General features: G+C 43.9%; 1 protein-coding gene across 1 annotated transcript in view; it reads left to right on the top strand.

Annotated features, from left to right (window-relative positions):
• Positions 1–16,669, top strand: part of FAM20A (FAM20A golgi associated secretory pathway pseudokinase) — a 58,478-nt gene extending 41,809 nt beyond the window's left edge. Inside the window, exons 4-11 of the mRNA XM_046676249.1 lie at positions 897–975; positions 4,608–4,700; positions 5,453–5,568; positions 6,114–6,294; positions 7,316–7,425; positions 8,240–8,321; positions 8,794–8,853; positions 10,071–16,669. Of these exons, the coding sequence (XP_046532205.1) occupies positions 897–975; positions 4,608–4,700; positions 5,453–5,568; positions 6,114–6,294; positions 7,316–7,425; positions 8,240–8,321; positions 8,794–8,853; positions 10,071–10,335 (986 nt within the window). The 3' untranslated portion in view covers positions 10,336–16,669. The remainder of the gene's footprint in view (positions 1–896; positions 976–4,607; positions 4,701–5,452; positions 5,569–6,113; positions 6,295–7,315; positions 7,426–8,239; positions 8,322–8,793; positions 8,854–10,070) is intronic.
• Positions 16,670–16,675: the final 6 nt, after the last annotated feature.

The following is a 16,675-nucleotide window of genomic DNA, read 5'->3' as shown; positions in this document are numbered from 1 at the left end:
AAAAAAAAAAAAAAAAGATAGGCATGAGATGCAGCACAGTCCCCTCCCAGGGTGCTATGAATTGGGTACAGTTGTGCCTGGACACTGCACTGGACCCAGCCCTCAGAGTGGCCAAGTCAGGCCTGGACACTGAAGCTCCCAGGCCAGTCACCACTGACCCTGAGTAATGTCATCCATTTATGTCAATATACTGAACACACATCATAAATTTCTGTGTGTGTCATTACGTGTTAAAGGTTTGAAAGACAACGTTTGTAGGGCCCAGGGCTTCCCTTTTATTTAGTTTCACACCTGCCATGTGCCATTTTATAGAACACAAAGGTGAATGAGACAGTGTCCCGACCGTCACGGAGCTTACAGCAGGGCCAGGACAGGGTGAAGCAAGTGAGGTGCCGAGGACACAACATGTGGGGGGTCGCACTCACCGTAAGGGTCATGTGAATGCACCTCAGGTGCCTTGTCCACCAAGCCTTGTCCCAAGCCCAGGTATACAGTCTGAACTAGGAAGAGATAGAAACAAACTAGTCTAATGCAAGATAACAGATGGCATAATCAGAATCTATCAGGGTGCCATCGAAACCCAGAGAGGAAGAGGTCAGCCCTTCTTAGGGAAACATTCTTTGGGGTTTTCAGTGAATGTCAGTCGGGGGAAACCTGAATTGTTTGCCTTTTTCCCATAATGGCAGAAAAAGTATTGTCTTGAGCCCCTGGACACACTCTCCGTGGCCTGACACGATGGCATTTACCCTGCAGGCTTTGAAAGCAAATCCTAGTCTTTAGGGTCTTATTAAGTAAGAGCAAAGAGAAGAAATCGACTGGTGTACTGAATGAACAAAAGGTCACAGCCCTGAGCTCAGGCCCAGAAGCATCATTAACTCCCCCTCCTCCCCCCACAGTTGTGAAACCCAGTGGGGTCCACCTCAAGCTTGTTCTGCGGTTCTCGGACTTCGGGAAGGCCATGTTCAAACCCATGAGGTAAGTGGCTGGCTTCCGCGCCTCCGTGCCCAGCTGTGGCAGCCCTGGGGGAGTTTTGACCAAAATTAATAAAAGTGGTCTGAAATCTTCAAGCCAGTCATTTGGAAAGTCTGTGGGCAATCTGCCCCAGTATATAACTGGTTTTGATGATAATAATTAAAAACAGGAAAAGCTAGTCTCTATTTGGTCTTTGCTAGTATCTCTGCTACACAGTTTACAGGATTGTGTCTTTGGATCATCAGCAATCTTATGAGACAGGTACTGTAACAATATCCACTTTGCAGCTGAAGACACCGAGGCTCAGAGAGGCCAGTTCACGCCAGTCTCCAAGCAGCGGGGCCAGGATTCAAACCCAGGCAGTTAGGTTGCTGAATTCACACTCTATAATTGATACCCACTTTTTTCCAGGGCTAGGACCCTCAAAAATTTTACAGATCTCTACATAATAATACTTGTTTTGATTGAAAAACTAGCCAATGAAGAAAGGCTATTATGAAGTCAGTGACACTTTGTAATTAATTTCTGTTTTCATAACAACAGCAGATACATGCTGTTTAAAATTTTGTAGTACATATAAGTAGGCGAAATAATTTGTATTCAGTCTACAGACAGAGCTTGGTGTGCATATGGATTCCTGGCCCCTAAAGGGTCTGCACCTCACAGGCTGGGGACTCTGAATATTCCTCTTAGAGATGACATGTACAAGAGACAATGGCCCAAGGGATTCCCATTACCCAAGTCATGCTTTCTGCCAGAATGCACTGTCTTCCAATGGAATCCAATTAGATTGACTTAGAGTCTAAACTTTCAGTCGATTGAGAGGCCTATTGAAGGCCCAGTAATGGGTCTGGTGGTGGGGCCTCATCTTAATTCTAGTCCTCCTGCACTGCTTTAGCAAAAGCACCCCTTTAAGGAGAGCTTGGGAATAGAGCAGCTGCACATTGCAGCCACCTGGGGAGCCTTAAAAAATCCTGTTGCCTTAGTCTCACCCTCAGAGCGTCCAAGAGAATTGGTCTGGGGGTTCCCCCTGTGATCCCAAGGCCCAGACAACCTTGGGAACCGCTGCTATCTAAGAGCCCCCTTTTACCCATGTGAAAATCCAAAAACCCAGTTAAATTGGTCAATGTAAATGTATAACTTTTCAGAGATGTACGTGAAACAAGTGAACATCTGCCTATATTTAATTTATTGATGAAAAAAATCCCATCATATAAAACAATACATAGATTTGAGAATATTGCTTTTCTCCCCCTAGTCTCACATTTCACCTGTTCAAACTTTTTGTTATTTGTCATCATCGTCACTAGAGTCAAGTTTGGAGTCAATGTTAAATCAATGTTAAAATCCTCCCCCAACACCCCCTCCCCCAGTCTGTTTTAACCAGTTCTGTCAGATAATAAAACCAACACAGCGTGAAGGTACCTCAGGTTAATGAATCAGTCCTAAACAAAACAAAGAAATTGCGAGGAGACTCTGTCATTTGAGAGACCATGCAAGGATTTGAATATAGAGAATCTCCCTTTTCTGAGGGACAGTTTTGGGAGAGGGTCTTATCTTATATCCAGGCATTTAAAGTACTAAAAGAAAATTGTATTCCTTTTAAAAGAGAGAGAGCAGTGACCACACATGGCAATTAACCAAGGTTCCAGAAGCAGGCACGTGATTCTTTGGCGCACCAGTCAGCTGAACACATGAGCCACCGTCGAGTTCAGGCCACTATAGAGTTTTAAATTATTGTTATGTTTAGTCATGCACATTTAATGACTACTCATAAATGAGCACCGGTGAAAGAGAGGAAGCAGAAGGAACACTGATGTAGAAACTCGAGATGTTAAAGGGAAGCAGAAAAATAGTGATAAATTTGCGAATTCAGCACACATCCCCAGAGCCAAGAATTACGTTCTCTGAGCAAAATTCTTATATGGCACATTAGGATGTCTGCAGTTTTTTAAAACTGGAAGCTCATATAGATTAGGCGAGCTCCACTTTCACTTTCCATGCACGGGTAGGGAAAACTACCCAGGCTTGCAATGTTTTCTCTGCAGGAAAGCACGAGACGTGCCAGCCTCAGACCGCTTCTCTGCCTTGTCAATTACAAAATACAGAGATTGTTTAAATGAACCAGTTTCCTTCCTAAATATCATTAGGTCACAAAAGCCATTTTATCTATTATGCCATAACACAAAGTTGAATCTGCATTTTTATAAAATTTAGTCCTAACCCAAACATAGTAATCATTTAAAAATGTATTTCTTGAAAAAGCATGCATTTTTCCTAAAAGTAGTTTAAAGTAAACAGCATTTTCTCATTAAGAAGGGAAAGTACAAATTCATCTTGGATAATATAAATTATGACCATAACTAAAAATTATATTTTTAATGTAATGTATACAATGAAAAATACACAAAAAGCACTGATGTAAAGTAAGAATGATTTTCACGTTTAAAATCACTTCTGAATGTGCCATACAAATACGAGGAAGTGATGTTTTAGAAATCCTAAAGGGTGTCGGAATTCAGGAACTAAAGTAAGATTGAGACACATGGACAGTCCTCACTGGCCTAGACGTTTGGTGATGCCAACGAGCAGACGTGGGTCAAGCCTGGGCAGGAGAGCTATACGCTAAAGGTGGCTGCCCTTTTTACAGTGGAATCCCTACTTTTGGCAGCGCCCCCCACTGTGGTTTCCAGGACTCAATTTGTGTTTTTTGGCGAAGTGCACATCACTGATTCTATTGCTGGTGCTGTTTGTTTATAGCTTTTTGCAACATTACATTTATTTACATTTAAATCGCTTTTGCAGCCATCGTACAGCCCCACACGGTGGATTATAAGATTATGCGAAGATCATCATTCTTCCATGTTTATTAGCATCGAGGCGAGTCAACCTGGGGGCCAGAAGCCATGATGCCCTTAATGGGTGGGAAGTACCTTCCAGAACACACACACCCAACCCGCCCAGCATACTCAGGCAGGCTGATGCTTTTCAGGAACCCATTCGAGATTTAAAAATGTATATAAATCAACATCGTCTACACCAGCCTGCCTGTACCCTCTGGCTGGGCCCACTCTCATGACCCAGCTAGGGTTTCTCTGAGGCAACAGTTCTGTTTCTTCCTCTCTAGCACCCTAAGACCCAGAGCTTTTCTGTTCTTCAAACCTCAGTCATACTAAATTGCATCCCTAGGGCACTTTTCCTTTTATAAAGTCTTGTCTCGCGCCCCACCTCTCTTAATCCTTGGGCATCTGGGTCTGTACAATCTCTAGTCCTGCTAGCGAGTCCCCTCTCCTCTGTTTATATCTGCCGAAGGAGCTCTATATTTCTTCCCTCTTAATTACTGGGTTTTTGAAAGAATCAGTGGCTGTCACCAAAGCTGCTTAAGTAGGAGACTTGGAATTGGGGGTGCCTACAGGACAATGTCTTGCAAGAAGCCTGGCACTTCCTCCTGTGCAAGTCTTTGCCTAGCCAAGCGAGCCATGGGCCATTCCTGATGTGTTGACTGTCCCATCATCTGTGCATACATTAAAAGCATAAAAGCATGTTTTGCTCCCCTCTGGTCACGCTTATCAGCTCTCTTCTCAGGCTCCCAGCTGAGGTCTGAGTCCAGGGCGTGATTCCTTCCTTCCTTCCAGACAGCAGCGAGATGAAGAGACGCCCGAGGACTTCTTCTATTTCGTTGACTTTCAGAGACACAATGCTGAGATTGCCGCTTTCCATCTGGACAGGTAGGGTTTGATCCCATGGAGATGACGTTGACTGCAAGGGCCAATCCACATCAGGTGGGACCTCCCTGGCATTTCTTCTTTCCAGCTCCTTATCTTCTTCATGAACCTCAGTGATGCCTTCTAACCCAACACATCCCCTCCAACCCCATGGGTTGGAAAACACAAGGTCTTTTAATGTACTGAAAAGAACAACTTACAAAGAAAACTAACTCTGCCAGGCTGCTCAAGCTGCCAGCTTGGGCCTGACATTGTCCTTTGCTCTCTTTACCTGATCCAAGGAGTCTTAAGGTTGTAACATTTAAAAGTGAAAGCACATTCCTAAACTTCCTAGCTCCTCCTAGTTGCCTATTATTACTACTCAAGGTGTGGTCTGTGGACTGGCAGCCTGAGCACCGCCCAGGAGCTGTTCAGAAATGCAGAATCTCAGCCTCACCCTGGCCCCACTGAGTTTGAGCCTGTATTTGAACAAGACTCCAGGTGACTCATCTGCACATTGAAGTATGAACTCTGACCTAGAACACAGCTTGGATGGTGGGAAGGTTTGCCGAGGAGGCTTGATGGATTAAGGATTCCTTTTCCACCCCTTTAGATGTAGGTTTGGGCACTGTAGGTGTGGGCACTGTAGGTGTCAGCTCAGCACTGCAGAGACCCCCTCAGCTGGGTATGGTCAGGAATGCCAGTCAATTTCTAGTGAGTGATCATCGAACTCCCTGACCATTCCTTAGGTCTGAACATGGCTCCCTCTCTTTCAGGATTCTGGACTTCCGACGGGTGCCACCAACAGTGGGAAGGCTAGTCAATGTCACCAAGGAAATCCTGGAGGTCACCAAGAATGAAATCCTGCAGAGCGTTTTCTTTGTCTCTCCAGGTAGAATACCGGCCAAAGCAATATTCTGGGTCTAAGAACACGGTAGGCCGATGTGGCCACTGTTACATTCAGCAGTGGGCTGACCTCCTGCCAGTAGCACCATCCATTAGAGGGATGGGTGTATGCTGCCCTCAGATACTCCCACCCTGGTCCACCTGAGCATTGCACAAGATGAACAGGGGATGGGTAAAGTTTGTACATGAGAAGCTAACTAGTCTGTGTGGGCACTGAACTATGATGCTGGCCTCAGTGAGATCAGATGTTATCCATTCAAAGAGCATTCTAATCATATGGATAGGATGCAATGAGGCTGGGTCCCCCACGCTGTCTCTGCTCCGAGACATTTGAAAATTGGCATCCAGGATACTCAGTTTAGTAGCATTCATGAGCCCCTACATCTGGAAAAGGCAGTGTTTTCTTCTTCTGCCTTTTCCCAAGCTGTGAGTTCAGGGTTTCCCTTCCCTTTTAGTGGATTTCTTGAGGGTGGGAAGACGGCATGCCTCCAAAGCCCTTCTCTTACTCCTCCTCTCTTCTCCTCCCTCTAGCCAGCAACGTGTGCTTCTTTGCCAAGTGTCCATACATGTGCAAGACTGAATACGCTGTCTGTGGCAACCCACACATGCTAGAGGGTTCCCTCTCCGCGTACCTGCCATCTCTCAACCTGGCCCCCAGGCTGTCTGTGCCCAACCCGTGGATCCGCTCCTACTCACTGGCAGGAAAAGAGGAGTGAGTTGGCCCCCTGGCCACAATGCCATGCCCACAGTCTTGCAGTACCAAGGACTTGTGGCTAGCCTGGCTTTTGGACCCAAAAGCTGCCTCAGTCTTCCTTTGTGTCATCTCCTATCGATCCTGGGATCAGCTGTGTCTCTTCTCTCCCTTTACTTCATTTATCCAGTTATAAAGAGCCTACTATGTACCCAATGCTAGGTGCTAGGGGATACAGAAATGAAAGACACAGGTTCTCCCCTCAAGAAGCTCCATGACCTAGTAGGACGGACAGACAGGTAGCCAGGTTATGAAAACACAGTGCAACACTTGCCGTAACAGAGAAGCCCACGAGGAGCCTGCAGGGAGACCTGGTTCACCTGAGTAAGCCCTGTGATGACAAGGACCTCATAGTTATATCCCCAGGGCCTTCCACACTCCCTAGCACATAAGAGGTATTCAGTTAGTGTTAGTTGACTGAATAGGCTCATGAATACAGCCACCCAAATCGTGGTGGAAAGAGAAGTAATCCTGGAAGGATTTCTGGAGACGTGACAGATCTTGAGAGACCCGTGCAGGCTGAGTAAGAGCCCATCAGATGAAAAGGGACACGGGGGCATCCCAGGCAGAGGAGCACGTGTAAAAGAGAAATGACACAGAATGGCTCGTAGGGGGACCTCAAATGGCTCAGAACTGGAGGGCCAGGGTCCGAGGCTCGGTGAGAGGAGCTGCAGAGGAAGCAGGGGAGGGAAACGCAGCCAGCCTTTCCCCTGTGGCCATCATCTCCCTTCCCGCATAGTATCATCGCCCAGCAGAGTGGAGGCTCAGGACCTGCTCACCACGTGGCATCTGCACCCTCCCATGTCTTTGCCCAGGATCCTCCTTGAATGCCCCCAATGACCACCTGCGTGCCGAGCAGCTGCCACCAGCCCAGGGCAGGATCAGGGAGGCAGGGACTCGGGGGGAGGGGAAGGTGTGAGGAGGGCCCCCAACACCTTGCCATCTTGGCTTTTCCAGCCCCAGGACTTCTTCTCCCCCTCAGGTGGGAGGTCAATCCACTTTACTGTGACACAGTGAAACAGATCTACCCGTACAATAGCAGCAACCGGCTCCTCAACATCATCGACATGGCCATCTTCGACTTCTTGATAGGTAGGTCCCCATGCTCAGGGCATCTGGCACGAGTGGGCTCTACTGTTGGGCTGGGATTCTCTGTGAAGTTGGGCAACAAGTTACAGCCTGGACCACGAGGACAGAATAACCCCGCACCTGCCACGGCCTTAGAAGTGATGGAGGTCCCAGAGGACAGAAGTTAACATGCTCCCCTCCTAGGAGGGGACATCACTCAGGCAGACAACCCTGCGGCAAGGCCCAGGCAGGTGTCGGATTTGAAGTTATTTGTTCCCTTGACCAAGTGAGAGGGAAACCAGGGAGGAAGGGAGGAGGGAGCACAATAAGTGTGGAGCAGCAGGGGGGCCCAGAGAAGGGACTGGTCAGCCCTTCTTCAAGTCCCTCGGGGACCAGGGAAAGCTAGGGACAGAGCAGATAGTTACAAAGGCAGCCGTCATACACACTTAGATCTGAAGTCAGACAGCACCCACCCCAGCGCACTCATGCCACCCAAGAAGTTAACCTGTGTCCTTACTGTACCCGGGCCTCAGCTGAGGAGCTCTGGTCAGGAAAGTCCACCCTGATGCGGTGTATTGGAACCCCTGGCCCCGCGGGGGCTGGGAGTGGGGCTAGAGTGAGTCTTAGATTTGAAAACAGGCCATAGTAGTTTGTTTGCTTACTTACCTTCCTTCTCCCTCTGCAACTTCACTAATAACCCTGGGGAATTGACAGCCTGTGACCCTGGGTTCAGACTCATCTCTGAATAGGCCTCTGTGCCCCAAAGAGAACTCAAACGTCGGGAGCATCCATCCCCTGGCCTACAGGCCTTAGCGCCAATGTCTCTTCTCCTTGACAGGAAACATGGACCGTCACCATTATGAGATGTTCACCAAATTTGGGGATGATGGGTTCCTTATTCACCTTGACAATGCCAGAGGGTAAGTGACCCCACACTCTCCTCTCCCAGCCCTACTCCTTGTGCAGCTGCTCAGGGGAAACCAGAGGCCCCTAGAGTGAGGGGCCTCCACGTTCTATCTCCTAACCCTACTTGTTCCATTTCCTTTTTCTCTTGCTCTTTGCTAAGTACCACTTGATTCTCCTCTACCCTAAGAGAACTAGTCAAACAGACTGAAGTTTTCCACTTTTACTAGATGGTTCACTCCTGGAAACACAGCACATAGCTCACCCTCAGTGGTTGTTAAATGAATGAATGAATGATTGCTTGGTTTTAACATCTTTGGACGACCCTTTTGTAAGCTGGTTGAGGAGCAGGGTTGGACAGGCAGCTGCCATGTTCCCTGGCACTTACTCCAAGCTGTGATTCAATGACAGGCTGAGGTAGAGAAGAGAGAGAAGACGGTGAGGAGGAAGAGGCTCCCTGCCACCTTTGAAAGCCTGTTTCTCTCCTAGGTTTGGACGACACTCCCATGACGAAATCTCCATCCTCGCGCCGCTCTCCCAGTGCTGCAGGTAAGCTTTCAGTTCCAGCACAGGTCACAACTGTGACACTTCATCCTGCTCACAACCAAGCTCTGAAGGTTTTATTCAGTTTTCACTGGCCTTGGACGTAGCGGGGTGGAATGACAGGAATTAGATCATTTCTTATACTACAAGGACAGAATTTTCCCCAGCAACATCTCAGACTCTTTCATCCTTCAGCACAGGATGACTTAGGATTTATTCTCTAACCTGCTCAGATAATCACCTATTTTTGCAAAGCCTGACAGTCTTTGATATGCCTAAGCAAACCTCTGCTTCACCCAGCACCCTTATAAGCTCATAAATACTACTGCATCATCACCATCGAAGCAAAATCCTGATAAAAGTCCCATAAACCTGCATCAGATTGAAAGGAAGTACTTAGATTTGGGCCCGGCCGCCACTTCTCTAGAGAATCTCTAACCTGCTTCCACCCGGTGTTCCAGCCAGGCTTGGAAAACTGGCCAGCTGCTCAGCTGCAGGACGTGATTCACATCTAGCAAAACCACCTCATTCGTTTCCCACTGGAAAACTCAGAGCAGAGCCTCCATTTCCTTTATCCACATCTTAGGTTAACTTAAACACGCTTCCCTCTTTCTCCCTTCCTCTCGTCCTGAGTAGAACAGGCAGGAGTTACGACAAGAGTCAGACAATTAAGCTGCTCACACATCTAAGTCCAAGTCAGATTCCCACAGAAAAATCAAAATCCTCAAGTGAAGACTGTCCCACCCATTTCCATCCCTCTGACTTGAGAATGTGACACAGAGAAATGTTACAAAGTTGGCAAGAAACAACTTGGAAGCTGACAGTTTCTACAACTTTTGAGATGGCAAACATGGTCCTCATTTCACTTACCAGAAACTTCCCTCATTAGCTTTAAAAGTCATTATCACTTCTGTTTTGATTCCCTGAGCAATGTCAGATGCAGCCGGGTCCAGCATCACTACTGTGTGACACGACAATGATTAGAGTTCAAATGGCTCGGTAGGTCCTTGACCAAAAGGCAACTGGGCAAAGGACTGCAAAATAGTGGATGTCATCTTTTGTTCATGCCCTTTTTACCCGGTTTTCATTAAAACGTGCTTAAGAAGGCACTGGAGGTGGTCTCAGAACATCAGCTACAATAGCTGTCCGGGTAAAGCAGCAAGTTCAGGCAAGTTATTTTCTTTACATTTACTTATTTGGTTCCTATGACTTTGTCCTTCCAGGATAAAAAAGAAAACACTTTCGCACCTGCAGCTGCTGACACAAGCCAACTACAGACTCAGTGATGTGATGCGGGAGTCACTGCTAGAAGATCAGCTCACCCCCGTCCTCACAGAGCCCCACCTCCTTGCCCTGGATCGGAGACTCCAAATCATCCTGAAGACAGTGGAGGAGTGCATAGAGGTCCATGGAGAGCACAGTGTCATAGCCAGCGGCCCAGCAGAACAGTCGGCCCCAGACTCTGGCCAGGCCAACTTGACAAGCTAGGGGCTGGACAAGTCAAATTTCAGAAACTACACCTGGAGCCGGCAGGGGACTCTGGAGTGTGGACCTCACGCTCACATCCCCCATCAATGCTAGAGGTTCTGGGTCATGAGCTCAGAAAGCAGATAGGGACACTGGGATGATTCTAAAAGAGCAAAAGAAGTGGGATCCACCGAACTTTCTTCCTTGGTGCACTGCTTGGACTGCCTTGGCTCCCTCTTTCCAAGAACGGATTGTTTCATCAACAACACAGAACACTTCCTGAGCCCACTGGGAAATCTGGATGTGGGTCAGGTTCGGAAGGTCTGGAAGCCCTGCTCCTAGGAGAGTATTAACTCTAACAAATAAAATAAAAGGACATCAAGTGGATACCCAACTGACCTCCGCATCCTTATTATATCTACAAGGATAATTCCCAGTCCAGCTAAACAGCTGGCACATTGCTAGCAGACAAAACATCTACCGATGGTAACTGTCCAACCGGGTCAAAGTAGACCTCACACTTTCTACTTACATTCCAGTCACTGTAGCCCAATCTGAATACAATAATCCCTACCAACCGGTCCTAAAGTACTTTCTCAGAAATATTATTACAAGACGTAAAAATAATATAAGGATTCGCTCAAAATATCAGAAAAGGGATGTTTTCATCGGAGAGTATTTAATATCAACTGAAATAACATCAAGTATGTCAAGAGTAGCATCCAGTAACAACAGAAGGGGTTTCAATGAAGGGAAAACAAGGGTGGCCTTGAAGGTGGGATAGCGTGTGAACAGGCCCAGCAGGTGCATGAGCCTAGATTAAGGAAGGAGAAAGCCAGGGCTTACCATAGCCCACTGCTCACAAGCCTCTTTCCCATAAGACCCCAGAAATTGCCCCACGTTCCCCCAACAGAAGGAGGCCATCTAGAGAGGTCTGACACTCTGGACAACGCCCCCCCTCCCCCCCCGCCGCCAGCTGCTTGCTCAAGAAGGACTAAAGTTTACTTTCTCAGCCTCCCTTAAAAGTGGACATATCAGGGATTCCATCTCCTCAACCGTCTCCCAACTGACTTGCTGACATTAAACTCCTTTAATAGGAGACTTTGTTTCTTATCCCATAATTCATGACTGAAAACACAAATGACAGAAATGTACTCATACTACGCAGTGACTGAGTCAGTCAACAATTAAAAATTCCTCATTTCATCAGATCAACTTTCCTGATAAAGGCCAGAGGCCAGAGGGCGGTAGAAAAAAGTTGTCACTAAAGAAGGTACAAGGTCAAGAACTAGAGATGTCATCCAAGAGTTCCGCACTGTGTCCAAAGACAGCCTCAATAGGTTCAACAAGGGGTGCCACCCTGGCACCCCACATTATTGGGACAGTGCCCCTGAACCTTATGTCTCCATGACAGTGACATCACTATCATTCACTGAGCTCTTACCATGTGCAAGATTGTACACACAGGTTGCCAATCCTCCTGAACACAGATAAACTCCCCCACATCCGATGTAAGGCTCAGAAAACCTAACTACAATCACACAACTGAAGGATTCAAACCTACTGCAAAGTGTTCTTTCCACGGTAACACAAAAACTCAATAGTATCTCAACCAATTTATTTTTCTTATATTTGTTTGCTTAAAAGAAATCAACTCCTTTAAAGAGGAACCTTAATCAGACTTCTGTTACAAAGGTGACTCTACCACAGCTCAGGGCTTCCCAAGTCATGAACTGATTCTCCTCTTTCAGGCCAGGATTTCCCTTTGGAGGACGGACTCGGTAATTACACACAGAGGAATGGAAGAAAAATATTCAGGCAAAGGCATTCAAAGAATAGCACAAATCAGTCTGGGACTTGCGAATTGCAGAGCCTCAGGAAAGTGAGTTACAGCTCCATCTCAAACCCAGCTATTTCCAGGACAACAGACTGGTTTTCAAATGGCCTAGTAATAAAAATGTTGCTGTATTTTACAAACAGAGAGTAACAGAACTGAGTCTGACCACAATATGTGGAGTACCTAGATACCTAACTATTCATTTTAATATTCCATTAACTTTTCACTAATAACAAAATTAAGACTCTATCATTTGTTGAAAATACCAGAAAACAAGATTCCACTCTTAGAACTATCAAGTTCTTCCAACGTTTTCATTTTGGGCCACTGTTAAACTTCCCATCACATAAAAATTCTCCTGTCTCCATGTAAGAACTTTTCACGTTACTACAGACAGCAAACTAAACACTGAAAGGGAACTGTATGGTATTCGAGTTTGTGAATGGGGTTTAGAGGAAATCCTTTTAGCCTTCTCAAAGGTGAGGACGACAATTTGAGTTGAAGACTAAAAAATACAGTTGATTCTCTTATTTGTGATAGTTTTATAAAGTCACCATGGACACTGAATTAGCGGATACTGAAGCGTTTGTTCCTAGAGGAAATACAGAGTTAAGTTCCTGTGAGCCTCTGGTTATATTTTTGTTAACCAACTAATACATAATCTTGCTTCATGCATGAAGGTGTGTTAAAGACACCTTATTTAATATGTATTGTTAATTCAATAACATTGAACTCCTGGGCAAACAGTACTGTAACTCACGCCTGAAAGAAGCTGATCAGATACACTTATTTTCCCCATAAGGCAGACCACAGCCTTCTTGCCCATAGGAACCCTAGCGAATACTTCAGCACTACATTTGAGGGCCATTTTAACAGTGAAATCACCAACAAACAGCACAAAAATGCAAAAAGTGGCACTAAAGAGACCATGAAGAGGACATCTGATTACAGTATGAGAGCCAAAAGAAGGCAAAGCATTCGAACTCAGCTGGGCACAGAGAATTTGAAGACTCAAATTCTTCACCACTCCACTCGTCACAGAACAACTGTGAGAGGGCTGCAAATGTTGATTTTGGGGTTACAAATTTGCAAACACAGCACCCATGATTAATGAGGATCACTGTAACTCATTTTGAAATTAACAAAGATGGTAAAAAAGCTCTCCATCTAGTGGTGACTTTTAAAATCACAAAGCCACTGAAGTCACAGCTCTGAACTTAGGTCAATAAACAAATTTTAACTTTGTATGTACACAACAACACTGATTTCTATTTAAAGCTCCAGAGGGTAAGAAGGGAGAGATTTAGGATTCCCCCCTTTTTAACTCTCCTATCAATAGCCTTTACTGAGAGCTATTTTGAGAGAGACTTTGGGGGACACATTAAAGGGTGATGTAGTCATTGCTTCTCAATAATTGTTTTAGCTCATCTAGAAATACACTGCCAGGGCCTTAAGAAAATACTAAGAAGGTTCAGCTATTAATCTGTGGTTGGAGATAAAGCAGTATTAAGAAAACCGAGAGAGGGCAGGCCCCATGGCACAGTGGTTAAGTTCAGCATGCTCCACTTAAGCAGCCCAGATTTGCAGGTTCAGATCCTACACTGCTTGTCAGCCATGCTGTGGCAGCAACCCACAAATAAAGTGGAGGAAGACTTGTACGTGCTACCTCAGGGCTAATCCTCCTCAAAAAAGAAAAAGCAACGGGAGATTCAATAGAGCATGGCTGAAATCAATGACTGGAGGAAATAAAACCATTTTTTAAAAAAAGGAAAGAAATAAAACTGACATCATGCTACTTCAAGTTTAAAATGTCAATATTTAAGTCATGAAGAAACAAAAAACGATTCTATATGAGCAAATGTTTTAGAGGGAGAATTAAACTATAAGCAGTACAGTCAAGAGTAACTAAAGAAACAAAATTTTCTTCAGTTATATTCTGTTGTGACTCTAAAGGTTCCAACTCTGATGGGTTGAGGGAAGACTACTGAATGAGGACAAGGTGCATGTGTTATCAAGCAGCACAAATTAAAGAATGCTCTAGAATACAACATATCTCCAACTTCATTGGATGTAAAGAAATTAATACCAATACACTAATGAGTACAACTTAATTATTTCACTGCTCAGAAATGAGGAACATCAGAAATAAGACTTTATATACACAAAATATACAAGCATACCTAAATATCTAAATGCATCTGTTAAACTTAAACCAAAGAATATGGTGACAAAGAAATGATGTTCCCCCGTTAAGCCTGGGAAAGTTCCAAGGCCAGTGAACCAGTTTGTCTTCAATAAAAAGGAAATCTTTGCCTTTTGATTTAATCTTTTCCTTCCATTACTCAGTAAACAGATCTGCCACATCTCAATTACCCTTTAAGCAAGGTTTTCAGATTCATTCTTCGACAAACCAGCATGGAAAACACTGAAAACAAACATTTTACTCTTGCAAAATACTGATCCTATAATTCACTTTCTATTTTCATTCTTGCCCACCAGATTATGAGATTCTGGGGGAGAGGAAGAAGGAGAGAAAGAAAGGAGAAAGGGAAGAAAAACTGATTCATTTAAGAATTTAAATTAATTTTTTTTATTACTTGACCTACCGTTAAGACAATCTATAACAAAAAGAATAGAGTATATTAGCACACAGAGTATAATCAGACTAGTAACCAGGAAACAACACAAAATGGTCCTTTGGCCATCTATACTTTCTACAGCAACAGATCTCAAAAATTCACTTACCAAGCCCAGAAATAATGACTTCTAAAGCTCTGGATATCAACTCAGACAAATTACGCCAATTGTGATTTCTCACATATACTCAGATTGCACAAAGATAAAGCTTTAAATGTGGTAATTTTTAAATTTAGACTTAAAATTTCTTAGATTAAAAACTACAAAAGGGAGTAAACAGCAAGCCAAATGATTTAAGAGGAAAACTCATTTAGAAAGCATTATACGTATCTAAATATACAAGAACATGATTATATACATATATGAAACTGTGCAAATTTATGGCATTCTAAATAATTCATTTAGGTACAGTTTGGCATTTAAACAAAGATCAAATCAAGCTTTAAGCTAACGAGAACATAATTTTTATTTTTAACTTTTTAAATATAAAAAGGTAGCTAAACACAAAATACAGATCAGAAAACCCTCATCTAATGTAGATTTTGAAAAATAAAAAATTTGTAATAAGGTGGCTTTCTATCCCACAATAATGTAAATAAAACCTCTTTCCCAGATTTATACTTCAAAGTTAGTAACAACCTAAAAACTGTTCATATCTATGAAAAGAAAACCTACCATGACCAATTTAAATTGCCTGGGAAAGAGTAGGAGACGGGATTCATAATGAGAGCCAATTGCACACAGATGGAAAAATGCTTGCAGTCACTCCCAAGTATAACTCTACCTTATATATAAACCACAATGAAAAGAAAAGTGCCCAGATTATGGAACTGTGAAATTTTGCTTAAAAAAATAATAAAAATAAATGGTTGGGTATCATTGGTGCACATGGAATAATGTAACACATAAGGTTGATAAGGCTGGAAAATACTGAAATACAGTTAAGACTCAAAACACAAGTTTACTTTAAAAAAACAAAAAAGTTTGCCAGAGAAATAAATGCTTGATAGGAAAGCAGAACTTTCAGCAGGATGGCCTTTTAGACCAATTTGAAACAACACAGACACATCCTACCCTACCTCCTGCAGCACACCGTAAGTTCTAGCTGATGTACAAAGGAAGGAAAAAAGTTAAACCGAAGTAAAAAAAAAAAAAAAAACCCTCAAATCTCATGCCCCAATGAATTTAGTGGGGCAAAGTTCCCAACACTGAACTTTGTCCACCGGGCATTTCTCCCTTTAGCAACATCACCTCCATCTTTCTGTTATGACATTTGTTCCATCTATTCTATCTATCCCCAGCACATCCAATCTCCTTGATCAGTATTTAATGAGCACAGATTATCCTGCAGTCAACTGAAAGATGCACATTAACCAAAAGCTCCAAGTTAACAATCAAGAGTGTAGACCTCAAATTCTCATTCTCAATTCAGCATCTATAGTCAATATTTGGCACTAGCTGGATAAATAAAGGTCTACTCAGAATTTGTGAGCTGAGGCAGATGCAGTTAAATCATAATCCAATATTTGCAGCCTATGATTTTGGTTTCAAAAGGCAGGTGTACACAGCCACACCTAAACATTATTTTAGAATTGGAGAGGGAACATTAACAACATGATATAAACAAAACCAGGCAAATTTGCTCAACAAAAATTCTAGTTGAAAAGAAAAAACTGAACAGATCATATCCACCTGATAATTAGCAAAAATGGGCATTTTTCCACCTTTCAACTAGTTTAAACACAGGCAGATGTCTTTCTACTATACTAAGATTTTTCTACATCCATTTTTTTCTAATCCTTAGAGCTTAATGAGAAACCATTTATTCTATAAAGAAATACAGCACATATGGCCACAGTCTGAAATATGCTTATGATAACTGGGAAA

Source organism: Equus quagga, chromosome 11 (genome assembly GCF_021613505.1).
Source record: "Equus quagga isolate Etosha38 chromosome 11, UCLA_HA_Equagga_1.0, whole genome shotgun sequence".
Taxonomy (NCBI): domain Eukaryota; kingdom Metazoa; phylum Chordata; class Mammalia; order Perissodactyla; family Equidae; genus Equus; species Equus quagga.
Note: the sequence above shows the minus strand (reverse complement) of the source record. Positions and strands in the feature narration are given on the sequence as shown.